Source organism: Caretta caretta, chromosome 2, assembly GCF_965140235.1.
Source record: "Caretta caretta isolate rCarCar2 chromosome 2, rCarCar1.hap1, whole genome shotgun sequence".
Lineage (NCBI taxonomy): Eukaryota > Metazoa > Chordata > Testudines > Cheloniidae > Caretta > Caretta caretta.
This window is the reverse complement of record NC_134207.1, coordinates 65497459-65525202: the sequence shown is the minus strand read 5'-3', so window position 1 is coordinate 65525202 and position 27744 is coordinate 65497459. Positions and strand designations below refer to the sequence as shown.

The following is a 27744-nucleotide window of genomic DNA, read 5'->3' as shown; positions in this document are numbered from 1 at the left end:
TATTTTTTCGCCCTCCCCACCCCCCGGGTCAAACCAGGGCATTAACCATCTTGCATTACGTGAGTTGTCCCATGTAAATTTTGAGGCAGCTTTTCACAGTATTTTTAAATTGTGTTTAATAGTGGAAATTTTATTGTTGAAGTCACATGGTATTTCTTATGGTTCCTTAGTTGGGTGAGCATATTCCATGTGGAGTCAGCAGAAACTATTTTGATTCCCCTAATCTCAGGGAATGGCTGCATTTTGTATGTGTTCTGAGACAGACAAAGCAGTGTCTGTTTTTCTAGAATCAAGAGCAATGGGTTTTCCCTAACAACCACGCTCAAGGACTTATAGATCATACCTCTTCCCCAGATCCTGGAGAGCCAGTAGCAGAATGTGACTCTATGCTGATCCTTGCTGCGGTGTTGTGGGGCATGGTGAGAGGGCATTCTCTTGCCCTCACAACATCATGTGCACCTGGAAGTCATTTTTGATTGGCGAGTGTGAGAGCACTGGCCTACCCGATGATCCACAAATCCCCCTTCTCTCACCCACCACCCAAAAATTAACAACCTGAGGCTGAGTGGGGAGAAAGAAAGTTGGTGTTACTGGCTTACAATCAGCCAAAGATACCAGATACTTCTCCCCAAAAGAAATTACCAAGTAGGGATAATGAAGACTATTGGAGAGTGAGAAAGATTGTTTGAGAGGCAAGGTGGGTGCATTCTTTGACCCAGTTTGTTGGAGAAGGGTTGTGGAAAGGGTAAATTGTGTGTTTGCAGAGGTCTGTTATGGAAGTGGTGTGATCTAAACCAAACTCTGGCTCTTTTGAGGTTCCTCAATCACTAGATTTGTACGTAGGTTTGCTATGGTGTGGCTAGCGTAGTATGTCCTTTTGTATGTAGCTTGGTTACATATTTATATGTAGAGGTTTGCATGATTTTGTGCATTTCATAGTAGTACAACTTGAGTGTGATCAGAGGAAAACTGTGGGTGAGACTAAATAATGTGACTGAAGTAATACTCTACATAAGCTGGCTGATAGTCTACAGTAGGCTTGGGGCATGAGTTCAGTAGGCTTGGGGCATGAGTTCAGTAAAGTATTTGACTCTCGTAGCATATAGGTCAGGATGGCTGCACATTTTACAACACTGAGAAGGGATTCTAGATGGAGACCAGGCTGGAAGATATGTCTAATTCTACTGTTCTTGCCTACGTTTATTATACTTTTTTAATGAGACCTCATTCTTGTGCAGTATTTAGGCCATAAGGATCAATGATTAGTTAGTCTGGTGGGCAATAGTCCAGCTATGTGCTTCAGCTGAAGATGCTTATGTTTGTGAGAAATTTCGCATACACTTTCTCATGTGAACTCTGTTAGGTCAATCCTAGTTGTCCAGGTTGTTTGCTGAGCAATGCAGATCTCTGTCCAGGTAACCTGGCCTAAATTCTATCATATGTACTCTATCCTTCTTGTTTAATATAGAGCTGTCAGACATACTGGAAATTTAGTCACTTCAGTTCCTGTTTCTTGACTTGGGCTCATATATAGGTGAGAGAGTTCACATTACAACAGACGTGGATGGACTGCTGTGGTTCAGTACACCGACTACATGTATGTGAGTGCCCTAGAATCTAGGAAGGGAACTCAAACAAACAAAACCAAATATAACATGTTTTGTCTCTGTTACCCTCGCTCACGTTGTGCAAGACAAATATCCAAGATGGTCCATATACAACTCTGAAATATATAATTTAAAAACAGCTTTTGCTCAAAATTTCAAAGAGGAAAAATGTCCATTGTCCAGAAGTGTCACAGAAATACTATTTCTCAGGCATGGAATTACCTGAAAGCAAATTGTGAAAAATGCCCTTTGTGAAGCTTCTTGCGCACCTGAAAATAACTATCTGATATGCTTTTAGTGGTCTGTTCTGTTCTTAATGGGCAGGTGTCCACATAATAAGCCCCCTATTTAAAATGGCATTCTTGTTGGCAGCCTCACAAGAGAGGTCAAAGAGAGAATGGGAATGAAACTTGAAATACCTTTTGTCCCTTGCAGTCTTTCTTAACCATAGCAGTCTGAGATGGAAAAGAGTGACTAGAAAGTGAGTGAATGAGTGTGTGGCCGGGGTGCAGCAGGGGGAGCTTCTGCAAACTAAGCAAACACGAAGGAATACACATAGTGAGAGGAAAGCTAAATAGAGGGTAAAACAAAATAATTTCAGAGCTCTTTGCTTTTCCAATTAAATATTTTGTTGTCTGAACTTGGGCTCTTGAATGCACTGTGGCAGTAGCAGGCCTACAGCTTTTACTCTTTGATGTTTGATTATAAATATTTGTAAAAAGCTAAATATAATTTCTTAATACTGTAATGTCCGAATACTCATCTTTCACACTTACATTTATCTGTTAAATTTCTTTTTTCTGTCCCTTAAATATCTATTTTAAAAATGGTTCAATCAGTGTCTGGTCTGCTGCTTTTTTTATACAATTTCTGGCTTGACAGTTTCTTGTTGAAATTCATGTATTACTCATAGTCAATATTCATTTACTTGGAAGGTGTTTTCTCCTCGTCTTTTTCTGTTGAAAGCTAAGATCCCTTTTTTCCGTGTGCGCGTGCATGTGTGTATATATTTAGTTTTAACTAAGCTAATGTATTTGTGTAAATGTTTATGCACATAATACTTAAAACATTCCTGGGGCTTATACACAGGGTATTGAAGGAAAGCTCATGTTTTTTTTGTTTTTTTTTTTAATAAAACCTTTACGGTATTCGTGTATTGCTGTCCAATCTTTGCAGGTGCTGAAGAGAAAATTTTGGAAGAGTTTAAAGAAACACACAATGCCGACTCTCCAGATTTTCAGCTCCAGGCAATGATCCAGGCTGCTGGCAAGCTAGTACTGATTGACAAGCTGCTGCCAAAATTGAAGGCTGGTGGCCACAGGGTGCTTATCTTTTCCCAGATGGTGCGCTGCTTGGACATACTGGAAGACTACCTCATTCAAAGACGGTGAGAGCAACAATACAATACAGTTCTAAATAAATTGTATTTTCCTCAGTGGCCAAAGTATTTAACCTGTGAGTGATCTATATGGTAAAAGGATGGAACTCAGACACTTAATAATGTTACACATTTAGCCAGATCATTAAGGAAAAAAAGCATACCTGTAATTGCAAAGGAGTATGGTATTTTTTAATGGGCAAGTGCAAGTGATCTCTCAGAACCTTAATGGACCACCTTTTAGTTGACTGTTCAGGTACATTGTCCATCTGAAGTTTAGAGTAAGAATGTCGTCTGCCTCTAGCTAGACAGTCTCTTTTGGGTGAGAGCTGTTTCTGCTGTGGAAGTTGCTCAGAGGAAGAGAATAGAGTATGTTTTTCACTTTTGCACACAGTTGATTCAAGAATACTCGCTCTCTACTTTGCTGAGACAGTGGGCATGGAAATATCTTTTATTGGACCAACTTCCGTTGGTGAGAGAGACAAGCTTTCAAGCTACATAGAGCTCTTTTTCAGGTCTCTACTTTGTTGGAATTCTGCTGACCTGGTAGTCATGCTAAGATTTTTCTTTAAAAAAAAAAAAATAATAATAATAATGTTGGAAGATATGATGAGAAAGCTAGTGATGAGAAAGTGATGGTAAAAGTCTGCTTATAACACAACTTTATTTCAGGTACCCATACGAGCGAATTGATGGTCGAGTAAGAGGCAACCTTCGTCAGGCAGCTATTGACAGGTTTTCCAGGCCTGATTCTGATAGATTTGTTTTCCTGCTGTGTACAAGGGCAGGAGGTTTAGGCATTAATCTTACTGCTGCTGATACCTGCATCATTTTTGATTCAGACTGGAACCCCCAAAATGACCTCCAGGTAATATTGCAAGAGGCAATTCTTGTTAAACATTTTCTTTAGTTTTCTGCAGTGTATTTTTCTACCCAGTTAGGAGAAAGTCTGTTGTTGTCTCTCAAATTTCAAGCTTAATATGTTTTTATATTTAAAAAATTTTAATTTGAGTGCTTAAAAGAAACATACTAAGTTCTAGGCATTGACTTTTAATTTCTGTGTAACTTGTAACTGAATATTTCTTTTTATACTTCTCTAGGCTCAAGCTCGATGTCACCGAATTGGACAGAGCAAATCAGTGAAAATCTACAGGTTGATCACAAGGAATTCTTATGAAAGAGAAATGTTTGACAAAGCTAGTTTAAAGCTTGGCCTTGATAAAGCTGTACTGCAGTCAATGAGTGGAAGAGAAAATGCTACAAATGGGGTGAGAATATGTTCAGATGCAGACTTCCAAAGGCATAAATGTATCCTATTTCTTGCTTACTGTAGCTTTAGTTAAAGGAAATTGGGATTTTTTTGACTGTCAATTAGCTTTAGAATAGATTTACCTTTGTTTTTACTGTTCTTCACAGAAGATAAGTGCAACAAGTGTGAAAGTTTTTTTTATTGATGAACAAAACATTTTAGAAGTTTTTACAATTTTTAAGGACTAAGTAAAAGGCAAATTGTCTGGCTGTGCTATGAGATGTAAACAATGACATATCCAAGGAGATTGTTTCTCTCCTCCGAAATTATAGGTACAGCAGCTTTCTAAGAAAGAAATAGAAGATCTCCTACGAAAGGGGGCTTATGGTGCTCTTATGGATGAGGAGGATGAAGGGTCCAAATTTTGTGAAGAAGACATTGATCAGATTCTCCTAAGGCGAACACACACAATTACTATTGAGTCTGAAGGGAAAGGCTCAACATTTGCTAAGGTGTGCTTTGAAATTTGAAGAAAAAGTTGATAAAATATTACCAAAATAGATAAAAATAGTAATAAATGTGTTTTATGCATTAATTTAGCTTTTAGATTTACACTGTCCAACTTACTGTTGGCTGTTGATTGGACAGTGAGTAAATCTCCATATAAATATATATTGGTGTTTCAGTTCAGGTGTTTCATAGTCCAGTTACTATGTTTTGATATCTCCATAATGTTAACTTTAAGGAGCACCTCCTTTTGCTTTTATAATATATATATTTTTTTAAATAGTTGCATTTACAACTGAAAATGGAACATTTTTCCTGGTGATATACAGTAAAGAACTCAATGTGGTGTTTTTCGTATTGTCTAGGCTAGTTTTGTTGCATCTGGTAACAGGACAGACATTTCCTTGGATGACCCCAATTTCTGGCAGAAGTGGGCTAAGAAGGCTGAGTTGGATATTGATGCCTTAAATGGAAGGGTGAGAACTTTTATACAAGTTCATAATTCATTTAAAAGAGGATTTTTCTGAGTTTTCACGTTCTTTTCACTTTTGTTTTAGAACAACCTAGTTATTGATACACCAAGAGTAAGAAAGCAAACCAGGCTGTATAGTGCAGTCAAAGAAGATGAATTAATGGAGTTTTCAGACCTGGAAAGTGATTCTGAAGAAAAGCCCTGTACAAAGCCCCGTAGACTTCAGGACAAATCCCAGGGTTATGCAAGGAGTGAATGTTTTAGAGTGGAGAAGAACCTTTTGGTCTATGGGTAAGTAGAAGGCATCTGAATGGCTATGTGAAAAATACTTGTCTTTTTTTACATCAGCCCGAAGAGAGCTGTGGATAAATATTCTGAAGTGTGGAAGTCTTATAATTTATAGTCAATAACTAAACCATCATCTAGTACTGTACTGAAATCCTGTTTTGCCAGTTGATAAATTGGATGCAGAACTTCTTATCTCATGGTGGATAGCCCAGTTTGAATTCTTGTGTCTTCACAGGCAGGCAGCTATACGTGGCTACCATCATGGTGGGCTTCATAGTCACATTGTATGTCTCTTTTTCTAGAAATATTGCATGTGATTACTATGATTGATGTATTTCAGGATCAAACTAAAATTGACTCCAAATCATTCTGGGGTTCAAATCCCTATTCATACCTTATTGGAAACATCATTTTTAGACATATGTACTTTATTATCAGTATAATTTAATTTCACCTTTTACGAGCAGTGAACTTATTGCCTGCTCTGTAAAATAAGCATTCTTAACTTTCCAGTGCTGGAAGTTGGATTTCCTGACATGATGTGCAAATGCAAAATACATTAATGCATATACAACCCATACAACACCTAACCAACCTGGCACCCAGGGGTTAAAATGAAAATCTCAAATGGAAATTCCAGTGCCAGAACTGTGTTCTTGAGCATATTTTTCTCGTAGTTGGGGTCGGTGGACAGACATCCTCTCACATGGGCGCTATAAACGTCCGCTAATGGAACAAGATGTGGAAACCATCTGCCGGACAATCCTGGTATATTGTCTTAATCACTACAAAGGAGATGAAAATATCAAAAGTTTCATCTGGGATCTGATCACTCCAACTGCAGATGGACAAACACGAGCCTTGGTTAACCACTCTGGTATGTCTACCACCATACCAGTGATAGTGCTATTGTAGGTGGGGGAACCCTCCTGCAGTTGTACTACATACTACTTTTAAACTGTAGCTCACACTACACCTTATGTGCGGGGGGGAGTGGCGGTGGTTCAGTGGGTAGTACTCTTCCTCTGAGTCGGAAATGAACAAATACTCCAGCGTGGTGCTAGAGGGCATTGGGCTGCAGGAGGTGCTGTCTGTCAAATGAGACATGAACCATAGATCCTGACCACCTGTGGTCATTCGTTCCAATGGCAATTTTCACAAAAGCAGGGAATTTAACCCCATTATCCTGGCCAGATTTCACTTTGAGTAATTGCACTCTTCATAGCTAAATTCTTACCGTAGTTTCAACTGACTTTGGTATTCAAAATCTAATGTACTAAATTCTTGTGTTGCTATTCATTGCTAGTTGTCATGTTTCACGTCAGGGGGGCCTGTGGTGGTGGTTAGTTTTTATATCAGTTTGTCAGTAATGCACTTTGGGATTCTTGGGATCAAACTACTGCAATTCAGACTGTGAGAAGTGTTGCGGGATGTTTTGTAGGCCTATCTGCACCAGTGCCCAGGGGAAGGAAAGGCAAAAAAGTGAAAGCCCAGAGTTCACAGCCAGTGCTGCAAGATGCTGATTGGCTGGCAAGCTGTAATCCAGATGTCTTGTTTCAAGAGGACAGCTATAAGAAACACCTCAAACATCACTGTAATAAGTAAGTGTGTTTAATTTATAGTGAACTTATAGTTCTTAATATGTGCGAGAACATTCATTTGGGTATCTTTAATACAACCACAGGACCACATAGTGGGGCTGTAAACTGTTGTATGTTGCTGTTAACTTTTGATGAAGCATCACATCAGTTCAGATCAGGCCTGGGTGACTGGATATAATCTTTTAGGTGGATGATTGGCTCTAACAAGGACATTTCAGGAAGAAAGTTGGTTTTGTTCACTAAGCGAGAGAGATTCTTCATTATTCCCAACATGGCAAAAGGAGGAGTGGATCCTGGCTTTAAGACAGCCTCTCCAACAATGTCTGGAATCTCAGGGCTATCCAAAACTGTCCTGATGCTAATAGTTCTCCACAATTCTTTTTTCTTTCTCCTCCCCGTCTCCCAGACTCATAATCACATCACCTTTTCTTTGAATCCCTTTATGTGGGTTCTTGGCCCTTACCACACCAAACTCCTAGTCCCCAGTTTTACGTCTCACCCTCCTCTCATTTTCTCCTACTCTCCCTCTTGCACCTTCTGTTGTACCCAAACATCTCTTCTCTGTAGTACCCAAATATCTGTTCCTTTTGGCCCCTTCTCAGTTTTGCTGCTCTCTTTGCTTGGAACAAAGTTCAACTTCTTGCCTCCCAGGCCTCCGCTTCCCTGTTAATCCTTCTTTAAAATTCAGCCCTCTGGTAGTTGTTCCAATCTTACTTTTCCCATCAAAATCACAACATCCCATTCCTTCCTGAATCATTCTTCCAAGTCTAGTCTTTCCAAATCTGCAGGGGCAGAGGCTGTCCTATTGGGTTTTTTTTGTTTTTTTAAAATCTCTGTATATTTTGGTACTATGTAAATGTATAATAGGAAGGGACCACCTGAATTCTTTTTGCTTTGCTTTTGTAGCATCTTAGACTACATCTACACTTACGGCATCATGCAGAGTACAGATACTACATGCAGCTACACGCCAGAGTGAAAGGCAGGCTGCATCCAGACTTGTCACTGCAGAGTGTAGCTACGTGCTGCAGCGAAAGGCTTCTTTCCCTGCTGCCAGAGCCTTTTGGGCTGTAAGTGTAGCTGTAGCTTTAATAGTTGGGTATTTTGTCACTATTCTTTTTTATCGTATGCTGGTTCTCGTCCACATCTCAGCTATACCTGTTCTGTCCCAGACTTACAACAGGGTTCCCAAACTTTGATCAAAGACTTTGGACCTAATTCTCCTCACCTAAATAAATCTTCTTGTTTTTGTACTGTTACTTTAGCACATGGATATCCATGAATGTTATATACCCGCATTGAAGTTTCACTCAGAGCTTTGTATGACATATGTTGCATGTCGTCTTACTACTGTCATGCTATTTAAAAGAAATAATCAGTACTGAAAAGATATTCTTTGGGCATGTCCTTGGAAGATATTCCTTGGACATGCCCAAAGAATATCTTTTCAGTACTGATTATTTCTTTTAAATAGCATGACAGTAGTTTCTTGGACATATTAGGTGTGGAGTGGAGGAGAAGGGGAAAGGCACTTAAGTTAGTTATCAGTTATTCTCAAGATGTTTGCCATGCTAAGATGCCGTTTCTACCTACTGATGAAAATGAATAACAGTATGCAAGTCTGTGGCCTCTGATTCTTCTAAACTGTCACTCAAATCCACTTCGTACCTTCATTTGCCCTTCAAATAACTATTTAATTCCTGGTTTCAGAGTAGCAGCCATGTTAGTCTGTATTCACAAAAAGAAAAGGAGTACTTGTGGCACCTTAGAGACTAGCCAATTTATTTGAGCATAAGCTTTCGTGAGCTACAGCTCACTTCATCGGATGCATGTAGCTCACTAAAGCTTATGCTCAAATAAATTTGTTAGTCTCTAAGGTCCCACAAGTACTCCTTTTCTTTTTAATTCCTGCATCACAACCGTCCATTTCAGCCCCCAAATAGATGTCCTGGCCCCTTTCTACATCAATCTATACATCAGAATCCTAGGCTTCAGTAAATTGGTATCATAACACAATTAATAATATCAGGAAAGCTGATGGCAGCACTGGAACTAGGGGAGCTGCCGCGCCCCCCCGGGTTTGAAGTCATATCCAGAGCTCACAGCACCCCAACTAAATACATTGTTCCAACTCCAGAATGGCAGGTCATTATGCAGGATCATTTTCAGTCCCAGTCTTATCCCTTCCCAGATTTGCAGGGGCTGTAGAGGCAACATGTTTAGCTCTGGGTGAAGTGGAGGAAGCTTGTTGCTGACTTGAATGACAAGGATGCCGGGGTGGGAAGCAACCAGAACGGGCTCTATAGGGATCAACATTCTGTCTTTCTCTGTGACAATTGCATGCCAGTTTGTTGCATAGGACTTTTGAAAGGGGCAGTGGCGTTGCCTGATGAAACCCGTGTTTTTCTCTACTGTCCTCCCTCTTTTCCCCTCTTCCCTTCGTACTTGGCTTGATACAACAACAGCTATTACCATTTTGTCAATATTATGGCACTCAAGATGATGCAATGCCTATGCAGTCATATGTACCTTTCCATGCATGAGCCTGGGAGTGGTCCTTTACAGTGCAAGGATGATGTGAATGCAAGGGTAAGTGGGTGGGAACAGTCTGACACCTGTGTACAATTTTTTAAGTTTTTGACACAAGACTCCAACTACAAAATTCCAACTACAACGTACCCCTTGCTACTGTCACAGGACTTCTTTAAATCACATACCCAAAACTGGGTGTTTGCTGCTGCTCCTAATTGCTGGTGCGGTGCTCTCAAAATTGGTGGTGGTTTGAAGTTTTCACATGCAACCTGGTAATCAGATTTCTGCCTCTCTGATCACCCTCACTACTCCAGGAGCAGCAGCAGTTCAACAGTTGGTGTGATGACTAGATTCAGCTTGAGAGGGTGGGCTGAGCAATCCGTTGTAGTCAGCATTGATGTTACTTCATTAATTGGGCAGCAGGGGGTGTCTTTATTGGGTAAATGTAGTTGAGCACATTTTCCAGGTAGATTTTTGCTGTAAGGAATGCTTTCCTAGCCATCTTGAAAATCCAGTCCCTGCCATTTCCAGTTGTCTAAACTTTGACTGTGAATACTTGATAATGGTTCAAAAATTATCTGTAGCATTTCAGAGATGAGACAGAGGAAACCTGAATAACTAAAGTTCCATGTTCTACAAGCAGTTATGTAGATGCACAGGTAAAATAAAATAGCAGTCTGAATACGAAAGTGTAAAAATAGCTAATATCTCCTAAGGGAAATGGGTGGGATTTTGGTTTTTTCATTCTCTGAAGCAAAAAGTTGTATAATCTGAAAAACCTGACATTCCATATTGAGGGTTTATGGTAAGGTAGTAAAACCAGATTTTATATCTCGTTTATTCCTACAACTTCTGATGTGCTTCCAAAAATGGTATTAAGGCAGCAGCTGAGGAAATTTTATGAGATAATGAAGCAGAACAGTTACTGAAAGCCATCTGCTCAGTTGTTTACAAACTTGCTTCAATACTTCAGAGGCAGTGGTAGAGTACGTGTTTAAACTTCACAAGCTGCACTAGGTAGAACTAAATGAAATGCGCCTGGACTGGGTTGAGCTCGATCCCTCTCTGTGCAGTGTAAGCGGTTGCCAGGCAGGCCTGTTGGAAGCCAGCAGAAAGCACCACACAGAGGTGATTATGTGCCACCATCTGTCACGCTTCAAGCCTACCATACAGCATGGCTAATCAGCCTTGGCAGGATGATGGATGAACAGCAGCAGCTGCCAAAAGCCACTGTTGGCAAACAGTCCTGAAGTTAAGAACTTTTTTCCCCTCTGCCTTCCTCTCCAGGGTCCTGCTGCGTGTCCGCATGCTGTACTATCTAAGACAAGAAGTTATAGGGGACCAAGCAGACAAGATCTTAGAGGGTGCTGACTCAAGGTTAGTGCAAGTGCAGGCTTATTCTTTGCTTTGTAACACGGAATAATATAATCTGAAAATACTGTAATGTGCTATTTAAAGACCTTCATAATCCATCAATTTACACCTCCATTTTCAAGCAACTTGATAAATCATTAAGTACTGGATATTTGGGGGCAAAGGGTGACAAATGGGATTTTGAACTTTCTTTATATTGGAGGATTATTCATTCACTGCTTAAACAATGAATATATTTTTAAAGTTAACATTAAAAAGCTTAAATGAATTACATTTGGACAGTCTTTGAGCATTACACCCCAAAATTCCTACAATTGGACCATTTTTTAAATTATTTTCAGAAATCTTGATTTTAGATTTGTTCCAAGAAATGTATGTTTGCAGAATAGTTTTAAACACGTCACTTTAATGCATATGGGTGTGTGGTGCCTTGTCCTTCAATAGTCATTTTTTAAAAAATGTATACCTGTCTTTACAGTGAAGTAGATGTGTGGATACCTGAACCATTCCATGCTGAGGTTCCTACAGACTGGTGGGATAAAGAAGCAGATAAATCCCTCTTAATTGGAGTATTCAAACATGGTAAGTGATGTCTCACTCTGAGCAAAATGTAGTTGTAAGGCTTTCTGTGTGTAAAACTATTCAGTCATAATATTAACAAGTATAGTTCCAAAGAACTGTTGGCTTCCATCTCCTTTTTTCCCCCTTGTATTAAAAAATCTAATATGAGTTGTAAATATCAGATGCTGTTTTTAAATGTTTGCAGAACATTTGAGAAGAAAACATTACTTTCTTGGCTGTAAATAAAACAAAACCATATTTGTTTTAATAATAGCCGAGCAATACTATAGATTGCCATAAACTTTGCTTCCAGCACTGCTTCACTTGCTAACTCTGCCAGCCAGTGTCAAAGTGGACGGTGGGCTTAACCTCTGCTATTAATCTGTACAAGTGCCTCCTGGGCTTTGTTCCAAGCAATATTTCACAAATGTCAGTGCTGAGAACTCCCGGCTCCCTTGAGTGGGATGCAGCCTTGTTAACTTTGAAAGGCTGGGGATGCAGAGCTGGCATGATATATACAGTGAGCGATTCCTGATTATAATCCCAATTCTCTGGAGGTCGCAGAGGTATTCTCAGCAGCCCAGCCTGACTAAAGGGGAGAATGATGGCTTATAAAACCTTTCATGATTACAGTTTGGCTTGAGGCTCTACAGCAGTTAGGAGCAGTGTGTTGTAGTACAAATCCTAATTGAATTGTGCTGTTCTGCCTATGTACAGCAGCTCAGTTTTGTGGGCTCAGCTGAGGCAAGTCTCGTCTAAAAATCATTTTCCTGCAGTGCACTGTTGGGATCTGCCATTTTCCATCTAGTCAACTTGGGCAGTAAAAAAAGCAAACAGCAGTTTGAAAACTATAGAGGGAACAGTGTCATTTTACTGACATGCATCATCCTAAACCTAATAAGACAGGTTCGCTGGCCTTGCGTACAACCCATGTATGCAGCATTTTTTCAGCTGTAATGCGGGTTCCAGCAGGGCCAGAGCTATAGAAAGAGCGGGAGGTGGGGGGTGAAGGAGAAGGGGGTTGAATGTGGAGAACTGCTGCAGAGGTCATAAAGTAACCAGTAAGATGCTTTACATGTGTCATATACAATTGGATATTGAAGAAAAGCCTTGAATATCTTCCTGTTTAGTGTTTACTATTGGTTTAAAATGTTTTCACATTAGTACTTTTTGTATTGGCCAAGTTACCCATACGAGAATATTTTGTTACATGAGTAGAAAGAAAATAATTTCTAGGATCCTGAGTTTCTTTATGAAACAGTTTGATTCAAGTCATGGTGATGATGAGGAAAAGATTTGTTTGTTTTATGAAAATAAATCATGTGCCATTTGTCCTTATGACATAAATCATTCTGTTCAGTTGTGGTGTGATTTTTCTTTTCTTTTTTTTTCCCTTCCCTTCCCTTCCCCGCCTTCTACTGCACCCCATACAGGCTATGAGAAGTACAATTCTATGAGAGCTGACCCTTCGCTGTGCTTTCTGGAACGGGTTGGTATGCCTGATGCCAAGGCCATAGCTGCTGAACAGAGAGGGACAGATATGTTAGCAGATGGTGGTGATGGGTAAGAAGGATATTTATAAATAAATAATAAACTGATTTTAATAAAATAAATGCTGTATATATTGGCGTGAGTTCACTTATTGTGTTTACATCTAACTTGAGGATACTAAGTGATAATGTATTAATTAATACAGTGTAAAAAATACTTCAAACTAATATTTTCAGACAAGCAGATAAATTGAGACAGGTGAACTTGAAACATATTTGTGTATTAATACATCATCACAAATGGATGCTTGGTTGTTTTTTCATACTTGTTTGCTTTTTGTCACTTCTTTTTTGAGACCAATAGCATCAGTAATATGTGTTGTTTTGGGAAAAATACTTGAGTTCTGTTCTGATAACTATTCTTATTTTAAATTTTGTGTAGAGGAGAGTTTGACAGAGAGGATGAAGATCCAGAATATAAACCAACCAGAACTCCTTTCAAGGATGAAATTGATGTAAGAACCTCAATGTAGTAATGCACATGTGTAATGATGACATTCAGTGCCTATGTTAAAATGTTCTTAGAATGATGTTTAATTATAAAAGTTCACAAGCTACCAGATAAAACACATTTGCGACAATCATACTTTGCTGCTAGTTTTTTGTTTGTTTGTTTTGGAAGATGGCCCTTTTTCCTCTAAAAGATAAAGCACAACTGAAACCTAAAACTAAAATAACTCTTGTCTTTCTCAAAGGAATTTGCAAACTCACCTCCAGAAGATAAAGAAGAATCCATAGAGAGCCACACGACAAGTAAGGGTCTTGTGAAAGTGAAAAGGGAGGGGCTAATGCAAACTACGTGTTTGTTTGCTATCTGTATTAATGCCAATACTTTGTACTAGCTTGGTCCTTTTGGACAAATCTGTGTTAAAACTTTTTAGTGCTTAGAAAAGCCAAATCTTTTGGAGTCTTAGATTAGGGGTTCCCAAATTTCATTGCACCACGACCCCTTCTAACAACAAAAATTACTTTACAACCCCAGGAGCGGGGACTGAAGCCTGAGCCCATCTGAGCCTCACTGCCCAGGTTGGGGGACCAAAGCCCGAGCCTCACCACTCTGGGCAGGGAGGTGAAAGCTGAAGCTCAAGGGCTTCAGTCCCAGGCACGGGCCCTGCAACCTGAGCCCCGCTGTCCAAGGCTGAAGCCCTTGGGCTTTGGCTATGGGCAGTGGGGCTCAGGCTTCAGCCCTGGGTCCCCCCAAGTCTAAATCAGCCTTGGTGACCCCATTCAAAGGGGGTTGCAACCCCCTTTGGGATCCTGACGCACAGTTTGAGAACCGCTGTCTTAGATCTTTCCATTATTTCTTAGCTACTTGTGAACCATCCCACTTTATTATGTGTCTTGTTCAGTTTCTGATTACACAGTGGGGTTTATGGGATGATCAAAAAAAACCCCTGTATATTTCAGATATGAAAGTCTAGCCATTGATATTTTTCCAGTGGATAATATTGAAATCATTTAAGATGTTTTTCTCTGTAGTGAGGAAGCTTGCCAAGTGTAAGAGAGTGAAAAATAATAAGATGGGAAATCGTAAACTTAAGTGTTTCCTCATAAGGGACTGAATAACTTTAGTACATATGTTTAGAGATCTATCGCATTAACTTTACTCTCTAATGTAAATCTCTTGATGTCACAAAGTCAATAAGGAAGGTGCATGTGATAGAAATATTAGGAATCAGAGGAAGGCAGTTGGCTATACATAAATCTGACAAATGCTTGTGTAACTTTCTGAGGTAGGTTTTTTACTAATCCTATCTATTCCTCCCTTTCAAACAAAAATAGTTATTCCCGATTTTTATTTATTTCACTTCTAGAGTAATGAAGTATACTTTCACCTTACAAAATTAGAATCCTGTTTAGTAATAAAGACTCTTGACATGCCTAATGTTATCCTTACAATACACAAATACTTTTCTGTTCTCTAGGCAAGCACAGTGAAAGCAATGCTGAGTTAGGCCAACTCTACTGGCCCACCACTTCAACCCTGACTACCCGTCTGCGTCGCCTCATTACTGCCTATCAGCGCAGCTATAAAAGGCAACAAATGAGGCAAGAGGCACTAATGAAGACGGACCGACGGAGACGTCGGCCTAGGGAGGAAGTGAGAGCACTAGAAGCAGAAAGAGAAGCTATAATAACTGAAAAACGTCAAAAGTGAGTTTAAGATTTCTTCCCCCAAATGCCAGAGGAGGATATCTATGAAAATGTATGTTGCCATCACTTCAGTTTTGCTTTGGATGAATAGTTGATCTGTGGGGTCTTCAGGTGCATCTAAACTGTTGTCAGGCCTTGTTCTAACTATTCTTAATTTTTTGCACTCTAGATGGACAAGAAGAGAAGAAGCGGATTTTTATCGTGTAGTTTCTACTTTTGGGATTATTTTTGACCCTATGAAACAGCAGTTTGACTGGAACCAGTTCAGAGCTTTTGCTAGGCTCGATAAGAAGTCCGATGAAAGTTTGGAGAAGTACTTCAATTGTTTTGTGACTATGTGCAGGCGGGTATGCCGAATGCCAGCCAAACCAGATGAAGGTAAGTTTATAATAATAAAAATCCACATGAATAACTTACTCTCTTAAAATCAAGAGACCAATCCTGTTGAAACAGGATTAGATAATAAAACGTAGTAATTGGAAAAATTACAAACTTTGTAATTTTTAAAAACCAACTCATATATTCAATCAGGTTAAACAATGAAAATCCAATTTTGTTACAGAACCACCTGATCTTTCCACCATGATTGAGCCAATCACAGAGGAGCGTGCATCTAGAACTTTATATCGCATAGAACTGTTACGGAAAATCCGTGAGCAGGTTCTCCATCACCCTCAGTTGGGGGAGAGGCTAAAATTGTGCCAGCCAAGCTTGGATCTGCCAGAGTGGTGGGAGTGTGGTAAACATGACAAAGACTTACTGATTGGTGCTGCTAAACATGGAGTCAGTAGAACAGATTATCACATCCTGAATGACCCTGAACTCTCTTTTCTTGATGCCCACAGAAATTTTGCTCAAAACAGAGGGGCAGGTAATGCAAGTAGTGTGTCTTCACTAAACCCACTGGGTGCTGGCTGCAGTCAAACGCCCCCTATTGTTCCATCCACACCAGTACAAGACGACAAGGCTACAGAACAAGCTGAGTCTAAAATTGAGGGGTCTGAAAATTCAGCAGCCAAAGAAAAGTCTGATATTAAAGAGGAGACAGATATTACAGAAAAAGGCATTAAGCAGGAATGTGATGCTGAGGCTGAGCCTGGACCTGTTAAATGTGAAAGGAAAGCTATAGAAATGAGTACAGATGTAGATCCAAAATCTATTTCTGAAAAAGGTTCAGAAGAGGACGAAGAGGAGAAACTTGATGATGATGACAAATCAGAAGAGTCCTCCCAACCTGAAGGTAATGCACACAGAAATGATTTGACGAACATAGAACAGTCATGAAGCTAATGTTAAAAGTTGTGCCAGCTGATAGTTGGCATCCAAGGAGCTGTTATGGCAGCTGAGGATTGGACAGATGCATCTGCTCCCCAGCCACTCTCCCTAGGTCAATGGTCCAAATAGGGTGGTGTAAGAGCAACTACAACAGCCCTGTTTCACCTGGGGATTCCCCCACAGCAGGTCAATATCAAGATAGCTAATTGAGCCAATAATATAGGCCCTTGGCACCATCAGAGCATAGAGAGGCTGTAGAAGGGCAAAGGATATGCCCCAACAATTATTCAATAAGTGTCTAAATTACAAGCATTACTGTGCCTCAAGATTATCAATCTTACTTTTTAGTTACTGTTTTAAAATCTTTCAGTAGAAACCTGAAATCCTTCTCTGAAAGGGTTAACAAAATGTTATATTAAATTCCACTTTTTTCACCCTGAAATGCCAATAGTTTGACCTCTGCAAGATTTTGGTCAGCATTTTATAGCAGAAGAATTTAAGTTAGTGGTTTTCTTCAGTAGGGTATGGAAAGCTCCTCTGGAAAAAGAATAGTGTTTATGCCAAATGTTACTCAACTCTGAAGCTGCAACATGACTAATCTGTATGACAAAAAGACCAAAAATTTTTTGTCGAATTTTGTTCTTTTAAAAAAAAAAAGTGTACCTTTCTCCTCTACATTCCACATTTCAACCAAAGATTTTGAGTTAGGATTGGTTTGTTTGTAGCTAATACTTGGTGATTGTTATTCCTCAGCAGGAACAGTTTCTCAGGGTAAGAATTTTGATGAAGAAAGCAATGCATCTATGAGCACTGCAAGGGATGAAACCCGTGATGGATTCTATTTGGAAGATGGAGATCCTTCAGTCGCTCAGTTGCTTCATGAGAGAACGTTTGCCTTTTCTTTCTGGCCTAAGGTTGGTTCATGATTGAGTGGTACCTTCCTCAGTATGACTAGAATATGGAAAACTTCCTGCTTTATTTCATGAATAGTCTTTCACTTTTGCAGTATGTATGTTTCTCTAACATTCACAACATATTTTATTAGTGGTCTAAGAGAGACCTAGGAAGTTTATGAAATAAGGTTGTAAATTTCAGTTTCTTTGAGAGTAGGCAGAGAAAAAGTAGGAGTTACATTAAGTTCTTTGGTACATACAGGCTGGTAAAATACATTATTTTTCTCGCAAACTATATATCCTTATGTCAACAGAGTCACACTTTCATTGATAGAAGCAAATGTATGACCTTGATTTATAGGTTTCATCTGCAGAGGCTCCTATAGTGTTAAGAGCAGAGGTTTGGAAGATCACCATTTATGTTGGGGGTGAGGAGATTGTAGAGAGAGCATACGAATGACCTACTTGTTCCATTATATAATGGAACCATTATATAATGTTGACAGATGTAATTGTATTAAGGTTTCCTGTAAACGTAAGCAGCAACTGTAGATGAAGTTTTTATTTTTGTATTTTAGTATTGTATTGAAGTATTTTATTTTTGTCACAATGCAGAAAATTATTTAATAGGAAACATCTATAAAACAGTGATTTTGTGATAAATCCTTATAAATTTGTTTCCCGGTTTTGCAAAGAGGGTAGGGAGAGAAATAAAGTAGTAATAGTCTTAAGCTTACTAATCACCATAACAGGGCCATCTGGTTTAGAAACAAAACTTGCTCTAATAGGCTTATTCCTGGGGAAAGCAGGCAGTCTGCTGCAGCTGCTGAGACTTGCTAGTGGCTTTTGCAGTGTTCTGCTGTTCAGGAAGCTAAAGGACGATCCTATTCCCCCTAATCGGCAGTATTTTTCATATAGTGTTTTTCAGTATATTTCAAGCAAGCTAGAATACAAAATCATTGAATACTGAAACGGAAAAATCAAGTGATCCTTCTTTTTCATTTCATAAAATAATTTTAGAAAACATTAAAAATGCTAAAATCAGCTATTGCTAGATTCAGAAAGTTTCACCAAAGGAGTTTAAAGGTTCATAGTAACACATGCTTTTAATCTGTGTAAATTCTAAGTAAACTAAACTGTACTTAGAATTTTTTTTAATGTACACGCTTCAATGAAATTTGAAGTGATGATGGGTGTGGAATGAAAATTGACATTCATTAGATGTCCCTAGGTTGGTGCCCGTTTCATAATGCTGAACTTTATTACTAGTGACGCTAATGAGGAACCAATTCCTGGGACAGAATTGCAGAATCCAGCCTGCTGGATTTGAAATACCATCGCTTTAAGATACTGATTGCAAATATTTTAATTCTCCTGTCCTAACTGATGATTTTGCTGAACAACTGAAGTTTAGCATTATGTAAACAATAGTGAGTGCTTTGTAAACGTGTCAACTAGTGTAATATTTCTTGATAGAAAACGAGTTTCCCCCAACACACGCTTTAGTTTTAAACTATGAAAAGTAACTTCATCTCTCTCCACCATAATTCTCAACATGTGAACTGTTTTATTTAGACAACTAGTTTATTTTCTGGTCGGTAAGAGTTCTGTTAAATATTTTTGCTTGTGTTTCTCAAGTATTCCAGGCTATTAAACTGTGCAGTTGTGCTTAGTCTGACTGAGTTTAAATGACTACTTTCACACCAAATGTTCATTATATACTCTCCTTTATGCAGGACCGAGTAATGATCAACCGATTAGACAACATCTGTGAAGCAGTGCTAAAAGGGAAGTGGCCAGTAAATAGGCGCCAGATGTTTGATTTCCAGGGGCTCATACCTGGGTATACTCCGACAGCTGTGGACAGCCCTCTACAGAAAAGGAGCTTTGCAGAGCTCTCCATGGTTGGTCAAGCCAGCATCAGTGGTAGTGAAGATATCTCTGCTTCTCCTCAGTTGTCAAAGGCAAGTTGGATCTTTCTGGTTACATTATAGAAAAAGGAACCTCATTTTGCATGTTAAGTAACTGGGGGGTGGGAAGATTAAAAGAAAAATAGGCTGCTTTAAACTGCTTTATTGAATAAAATGAGGTCTTTCTGTCTTTCAAAATGTTTGTGCAATCTGTCTCTCGTATGGTCAAGTGGGCCATCAGATTTTTTCTAACATTCTAACAGCTTTATTGGTAATTAGAAATGCTCATTTTTTATTAGGAAGATGCACTCAATTTATCAGTCCCACGTCAGCGGAGGAGGAGACGGAGAAAGATTGAAATTGAGGCTGAGAGAGCGGCCAAGAGGAGAAATCTTATGGAAATGGTTGCCCAGTTACGAGAGTCTCAGGTGGTCTCAGAAAATGGACAAGAAAAAGTTGTAGATTTATCAAAGGCCTCACGAGAGGCAACAAGTTCTACCTCAAATTTTTCATCTGTTACTTCTAAGTTTATCTTGCCTAATGTGTCCACACCAGTGTCTGATGCCTTTAAAACTCAAATGGAGTTGCTGCAAGCAGGTCTTTCACGCACACCCACAAGGCATCTACTAAATGGTTCTTTAATGGATGGAGAACCGCCCATGAAGAGGAGGAGAGGAAGGAGGAAAAATGTAGAAGGGCTTGATCTATTGTTTATGAGCAACAAACGGACATCGCTGACTGTTGTAAGAGAGCAGTATTTTTTCCTGTTTGTTCCTCTGTATCTATTACTCTAGGTATCTGAGTGCTATTGTAGTCAAAATTACTGTGTATAAATTTCCTCTTTTTACTAAGTCCATCAGCTCCTCGTTCATATTCGGAGCTATATTTTCTTCAGTTAAAGACCAAAATGTTATGAATTTCAAATTAAGCACTTTTAACTGTGACAAATGACAACTTTGTTATGTGTAGTAATCACCTCTTAAATAGTAACTACAAATTTCACTCTTCACAAAAACCTTACAGGTGCACTGAGAAAATGGAATTCCAGTTTGAGGTTTTACTGAATACTAATTATGGTGAAAAGAGGAAAGATCAGGGACTCTGCACTGGGAACAGCTAGAAAATAGTCTCAAAACTGAGCTTTTGGGCTATAATGTGCACTTGTAAAATAATCGCTAAACTTCCCAAATGTCCTTAATGTTACAATATTGCTTTCTATGGTAAGATTTATTCAAACACCTTTAATAGTCTAGGGAGATTCTCTGATGGGTAAGCTCTGATTTTAGCTAGTCATTCTGGGAAATCACTTATCCCAGGTAATATTCCTTAGACGAGAAAATTCATACCCGCATCAATTTTATGCAGGAGGATGCAGAAGTGACCAAAGTATTTGAAGACGATATGGAGACCCCACCAGCAAGAAACATTCCATCTCCTGGACAACTGGACCCAGACACTCGGATCCCTGTAATTAACTTAGAGGATGGGACCAGGCTGGTGGGAGAGGATGCTCCTAAAAACAAGGATTTAATTGAATGGCTTAAATCACATCCTACCTATACTGTTGATATGCCAAGTTATGTACCAGTAAGTAGATGTTACATATAAAACTATAGCTTATATCAAATTAGTGTGGCTTTAAGGCTTGAGAAATTGAAGCAAGTTTCTTGAAAGAGATTGTGAAGACCAGGCATACTTATATAGTGTCTGATGCTATGTCCTGTTGAAGTCAGTGCTAGTTTTCTCCTAGACTTCATTGAAAATGGGACCCACAGGTTGCCATAGGTTGTTATTTTAACTTCATTTTTATATTTACATTTAACAGCGATGTGTGTATTGGAAAATATACATCAAATTGTGCAGAATGTTTGTTTCCCTCTGGCAAAAAAGGGATAAGATTTTTGAGAAAATCTTAAAGAAAGGAAATTGGCTATATAGAGTCCTAAAAAATTTTGTTGCAATGAGTTGGTTGAAGGGTTATTTCTTTTGACCGGAAAATGGAAAAACCTAAAGCAATACATTTTGTTTTCTCCTTTTAGAAGAGTGCAGATGTGCTGTTTTCCCCATTTCAGAAGCCGAAGCAAAAACGACACAGATGTCGAAACCCTAATAAATTGGATATAAACACGTTGACAGGAGAAGAGAGGGTACCCGTTGTAAATAAACGAAATGGAAAGAAGGTAATACTTTGACTAGTCCTCTACTCTGCTAGAGCCGTTTCACAGCATCTCTAGCACCCAGGAAGCAAGTCTTTCATGCCAAGATGATTTAGGGGGTCTGCAGCCCCCCCCCAATTTACATCTCTTTTAGCTAGTGGGTGAATAATTTGCTGAACAATTTGTTTGACTTCTTTGTGAAAATTTTAAAATGAAATATTTAACTAACTTTTTAAATTATTGACTCTGCTTGAGTTACAAATATTAATTCAAAAATAATCAGACTTCCAACTAGTATCTAAGGGCTTGTCTATACAGACAGTTAGTACACACCATGCTAGAACACTATAGATTTACACCCAAGCTGGCCCCACATGAAGTTTCAGCAAAGACATGACCTAAGATGGACAGTATCCCTTAATCACCTCTGAATTGCACCACTAAAAGTCATTATAACCTCCTTTTAGAAAATAAAATTAATCTACTGCATATGAAATGTGTGCATTGTTTCATTCTTTAAAAGAGTCATTAATGTTTGTAATTAGATGGGTGGAGCTATGGCCCCTCCAATGAAGGACCTGCCAAGGTGGTTGGAAGAAAATCCTGAATTTGCTGTTGCTCCAGACTGGACTGATATTGTTAAGCAGTCTGTAAGTATAAGACTCAGTTGTGTTCCATTTAAAGTTTATTTGCAAAAAGAAATCAACACTGTATACATTTTCCCCACATAGGCATTGACTGTTAAGCCTTTAGCCTGTAGCTTGTTTTGAACTAAGGAAATATTAGTGGCAGGATGGGGTTATCCGGCATTTGGGAGAGGATGATAGAAACATGCGTGGGATTGCAGTAGATCGTGCACTAGTGGCTACCTTGAACATTTATTATACATTAAGGTTTTTTCATAATCATATAAATATGAGTGACTGCTAAATACAAATACTCATTCACTAATTGAATATGAATCAAATAATGGTCACATCCATATAAGAAATGGATTCTTCAATTGACGCATATTGGTATCAACCAGCATCCAGAGGTTAACTTTTCTGACTGTTCATTTTAAAAGATTGGTCTGAAGCAGAAGCAAGCAACGCTGCAAATACTCATTTATTCTGTTAAAGTGTAGGGTAATGCCCAGCTGATAAACAGTAGTTCAGTAGAAACAGAAAAACCGTGACCAGCGTGTAATTGCAGTGTTTTCATCGTATTTTAATTGAATTTGGTGAGCAGTCTGTGAAATGTGTGTTTCACAGGTTTGATTCTATTCAGCATGTTTTGTCCTATCATTGTGATGATATGTATAAAATTAGCATTTTTTGCTGTTCACTTTGTTCCATTTCCTATGCTTTCTGCCAGCTCCCAGCATTCATGTTAGTCGGTCTCCATTAGTCATTTGCCAAATTTGAGGTTTTTTTGTTATAACCAACATGGAAGAATTCAAAATATTGTATAACAATTCTTCTCTCTCTCTCATGACACATTAAACATATATGCTGAATATTGAACACTGACAGTGCATAATCAACCATTCCTATTTAAAGTATATTGATAACGAATCTTTTTTTCACCTCTTTGTTCAGGGTTTTGTTCCAGAGTCCATGTTTGACCGTCTTCTCACAGGACCAGTTGTGAGAGAGGAAGGAGCAAGCAGAAGAGGAAGAAGGCCAAAAAGTGAAATTGCCAAAGCAGCTGCAGCAGCTGCCGCTGTAGCTTCAACTTCGGGAATCAACCCACTGCTAATGAACAGTCTATTTGCTGGAATGGACCTCACAAGCCTTCAGAATCTACAGAATCTACAGTCTCTCCAGCTTGCCGGTCTCATGGGCTTCCCTCCAGGACTAGCAACAGCTGCGGCTGCTGGAGGTGATTCTAAAAATCCAGCTGCCATGCTGCCTCTGATGTTGCCAGGGATGGCAGGATTGCCCAACATGTTTGGACTGGGTGGATTGTTGAATAACCCCATAACAGCTGCTCCTGGAAACACCACTCCTGCCTCCAGTCAAGGAGAAACTGAAGATGGCACTTCAAAAGCAGAAGAGAAGAAAAATGAGAACGAAGAGGAGAACAAAGACTCTGAGAAAAGCACAGACGTTGTTTCTGCTACTGACTCTGCAAATGGATCTGTCAGTGCTCCCACTGCTGCCACCGCCACCAGCAACAACACTGGATTGCCCACAAACCCTCTGGCCTTCAATCCTTTCCTGCTGTCCACCATGGCTCCTGGCCTGTTCTACCCATCTATGTTTCTACCTCCAGGACTGGGAGGATTGACACTGCCTGGTTTCCCAGGATTAGCCGGACTTCAGAATGCAGTGGGCTCCAATGAAGAAAAGGCTACTGACAAAACTGAAGGGGCTGCATTTAAAGAAGAGGAGAATTTAGAAGGCAGTGATGCAGAGGAGAGCCTTGATAAAACTGCAGATTCCTCCGTTTTAGAAGATGAAATAGCACAGGGTGAAGAATTAGACTCGCTTGACGGGGGGGATGAAATAGAAAACAATGAAAATGATGAATAACCAGTACCAATTACAGTTAAAGTGTTTTAAACTTTTGACAAGTGGTAGTCCTACTGTTTACACTCACAGTTAATGTCCATACTTAGTTTTTATAAGCTGTTCTGTAACATAGTGTAGCAAAAAAAAAAAGTTTCAAGTCATGTTATACAGATGTGTCAAAAGGTATCTTGGTCATTAAGTATTGTGCAGTGCATTATTTATTATCCCTAGGAGAGATGAAATTTGAGAGGTGATCATGTCTTTTTAAGGAAATTGACATAATGCTCTGCTTTTTTTTTCTTTTGGTACCATTGGTATTATTATAAAAGCAGCAATTTGTAATCAAGTGGCACTAATAGAAGGAAGTGCTGCTTAAAGGAAGTATGAAGTTATATATTTAATTTTTTTTATTTTTAATTTTTGCTGTGAAGGTCAAGATGAAATTTACCATACATATCATACTTGCGCATCATTTTGACTGTATGGGAGTTCATACACTCGCGCGTGCACACACCCACACACACACACTCTTTCTGACAATCTCCATGATAGTGTGAATGTCTCTGTCTTGAGACACAGCAATAATAAGGCAGCTGTTGAATGTGAAGAGTACCTTTTGGAAATTAACCCACTGAGAAGGTTCTTACAGGATAAAACTACAGTTTAATCGTCTCGTGATCTTGTAATGCACTGGTATAAACAAAAAAAAAGAAAGAGAAAAAAAAAAGAAAATCAGGTACCTTTTTTAAATTAAAGGACTTTGTTACTTTAGCCACAAAGCTAAACAGCATTACCTCAACTCTAAACTAGCCTTGAAGTTTACAGACATGACTTTGTAAATGTATTGTTTCCTTTGTTGTGATGTCTTTTCATTTTTTTCTTTGGGAACTGCTATCATGTAAGATAAGATGTAAATTGCTGCCAACTGTAGTAATGATGCTTTTAATAAAAGTGGCCCATGATATGCAGAGCTGTGATTACAGAATGTAGCGTTTAGAGACATGACCAATGGTGTTCTCTCTCTCTCTCTAGGTGTGGGGTTTTTGGTTTTTTGAGGGGTTGGGGGTGTATTTGCAGTAGAAGCAAAATACATCATTGTGGCTTTTTGTACAGTTTCTTGCTATATCCTCTTTTACTAGATTAACTGTTAGTAATATGTTGAACTGATTCGTCTTCAGGAGCCTAAGCGGGATGAAAAATCTTGAATTACCTTTGCATTATTCCACTCTAACTCACTACAGAAAAACACACAAAAACCTTGCATTACTCCCTCGAAAGGGCATGTGGGACTGAGAATACTTTAAAATGCGTTCAGCATGTGATAATGTGGTACACTAAAGAACAAAAGGGCAAAAGAAAAATGAGGCTTTAATAGGCACAATATCTAGGTCATTTATCCTTGGTTAATGGGTAGAAAAACACAATGCTGTAGTGTCAGCAAGGGACACAAAGGCTCTGTGGTATCCTGTAGACCAGAGCTTGTGATGCCAGAAACCACCATGTCAAACAACCTACATGAAACTAAAAATGACCCACTTTTCTAAAACCAAAGCCTTTTCTGGAGAGCTACTGATTTGTACCCTTATGTGACCTTGGATGTTTGAGAACTACTGTTTTCACTTTGTTGTGTCACCGGGGTATACACACAACCCTCCTGACATGAAGTTAAAGGGGTAGACTTCCACTACTGTGCATGAAAAACTAGATTTTTAACTTCTGTGGGTACGCAAGTCCAGTGACAAATAAACCCATGCACAGTGCTGAAAATGTTTCCCAGAATGTCTGAAGTGGGTAAATCCTAATGCTCATTGGGAGAACGTTATACTGTCTGCCTTAAGAATTGTAGCTGGCTGAGAACTTTAAGCTGATCTGCAGTAGAGATTGACACAAGGTCTCAAATAGGACAATGTTCCAAGGGCCAAATTCAGTGAGATGTAGGTGTGTATGAGAGAACAGAACTTGGCCTAAAAAGAGCATTTCATGAGCAATGAAAATACAAGATTAGAAATGAAAAGCTAGAAAGTGAATATTGTATGAATGAATCACATGCATGCACTCTAAATGAGGAGAAATCAAAATGGCTTGTACTTCCCCTTTAATAGATCATTCAGAGTTAATGAAGGTCAGGGAGGATTTTTTCCCTGTATGCTTCACTGCACAGCTGACTAGGTGCATTATTCTGGCCTTTCTGTAAAACATCACACATAGGATACCATAAAAAAGCTAGATACCAAACTTGAAAGGCCACGAGTCTGGTCAGGTGTGGCAAATTCTGTCTGATGCATTGAAGTTATTTGAATTCTTTTTGTTGAACTGATTTTTTGGAACCAGTTATGCAATTCTCAAAAGTGTCTGCTGTGAATGATTTGTAACTATATCATTTTTACCAATATATAGTATCCACTTTTATTCAATTTCACAATTCCAATTCCCAGCAAGGAATTTACACCGGCTAATGCTATCCTTGGGGAAGCCTTTATTAAATGAGAAGAGTAGGAATGAGTTTTAAAACCATGGTTTTGATACACCTACTGATGACAAACGGACATCAGCACAGGAAAATCTGAATCCTAGCATGGGATGTCCATTAGACCACACCACTATTTCTGCCTTATAAAATGTTCCTCTGAATTTTTCTATAGCAATAGTTAGCACCTGCATATCTTACTCAAAGAAAAATTGAAATTGTATACAACTTCCTGATATGTGACAAATTAATACTAAATAAGTTAAGAAAGCAAAACAACCTGCATTTTCAACACCTTACCTTTTTACATTTCGAATGTAAGGCATCTACTATCCTTTCTAAAAGAAGGTGACGCTTGATTTTTGAATGGATAACAGCCTTCCTATAAAAAAAAAAATGAAGCAAGGGGGATTGCCATCTAATGTCCAAGATCTGTATTACATGAAAATATAAAGTGTTTGCTTTTGTGGGAGAAATGTTTTTACTCATTAGCCACCAAAAAGACTGTTAAGTTTTAAAATTTTATTTGTGTAGGAAAAACCTGCACGGGAGGTTGCACCATATCTGGTAAGAGACCGCTCCAGACTTACGAGTAAATGTAGAGTATAGGTAGTCTTCTGCTCCTTTACGAGAAGTCCATCTCTGTTAAACAGCCATTTTCTGTTGGTCTCTGGAGTGGTTACATGAAACCTACTGGCAATATCAGGGAACAAAAGTGAGAAAACTATTGCAAATGGAAACTTTCTGTATCATAGTACAGAAATGGTATGCCTTGTAATTTAGTATTCAACGAAGCCTTTTTCGGTGTATTTAATATTCATGCCTGCCCACTTAGAGTACGAAACTGCTCAAGCTATCAGATTAAAGATGATGTGCATTTAAAAAAACTTTTTTAAAGTTTATATTCTTGTTCTATGAACTGAGGCTGTATATAAAACTGCTACAAAGTACAAGTGGTGGAAAATGCTCAGCGATTAAATTAGGTAACTCTCTAAACTAGTCCGTAGGGTCTCCCAGTAGCTTTGGTCTCTACAGTTTCAGAACAATGTCCAATACTAAGCCTGTGTACTTGCAGAAATTACTATAGGTTTTGTGTTTTACTTTCCGGAATAATGTTCAAATAAGGACTCCTCCATGAATAACCTTATCATTGACTGCAGTGGGCTAAGCATCTCAAAAAAAGGCCTTTTGGGGAATTAGAGGATAGCAGGCTTTTCAACGTATTTTCCATTATTAGGTTTCCCATCACATTTTGTATGGCATACGAAATCGCTT

At 38.9% G+C, this 27744-nt stretch overlaps 1 protein-coding gene across 3 annotated transcripts in view; it reads left to right on the top strand.

Annotated features, from left to right (window-relative positions):
- Positions 1-24979, top strand: part of CHD7 (chromodomain helicase DNA binding protein 7) — a 185143-nt gene extending 160164 nt beyond the window's left edge. For 2 of the 3 annotated variants that reach the window (XM_075125192.1, XM_075125193.1), the window contains exons 16-38: positions 2784-2994; positions 3658-3853; positions 4086-4253; positions 4567-4746; positions 5107-5217; positions 5299-5504; positions 6179-6378; positions 6943-7102; positions 10922-11011; positions 11487-11590; positions 13003-13132; positions 13502-13574; positions 13815-13872; positions 15045-15273; positions 15443-15651; positions 15836-16513; positions 17302-17462; positions 19178-19405; positions 19651-20094; positions 20717-20938; positions 21391-21531; positions 22053-22157; positions 23088-24979. In XM_075125192.1, the coding sequence (XP_074981293.1) occupies positions 2784-2994; positions 3658-3853; positions 4086-4253; positions 4567-4746; positions 5107-5217; positions 5299-5504; positions 6179-6378; positions 6943-7102; positions 10922-11011; positions 11487-11590; positions 13003-13132; positions 13502-13574; positions 13815-13872; positions 15045-15273; positions 15443-15651; positions 15836-16513; positions 17302-17462; positions 19178-19405; positions 19651-20094; positions 20717-20938; positions 21391-21531; positions 22053-22157; positions 23088-24023 (5240 nt within the window). In that variant the 3' untranslated portion in view covers positions 24024-24979. The remainder of the gene's footprint in view (positions 1-2783; positions 2995-3657; positions 3854-4085; positions 4254-4566; positions 4747-5106; positions 5218-5298; positions 5505-6178; positions 6379-6942; positions 7103-10921; positions 11012-11486; positions 11591-13002; positions 13133-13501; positions 13575-13814; positions 13873-15044; positions 15274-15442; positions 15652-15835; positions 16514-17301; positions 17463-19177; positions 19406-19650; positions 20095-20716; positions 20939-21390; positions 21532-22052; positions 22158-23087) is intronic. The other variant, XM_075125194.1, reaches the window with a different exon arrangement.
- Positions 24980-27744: the final 2765 nt, after the last annotated feature.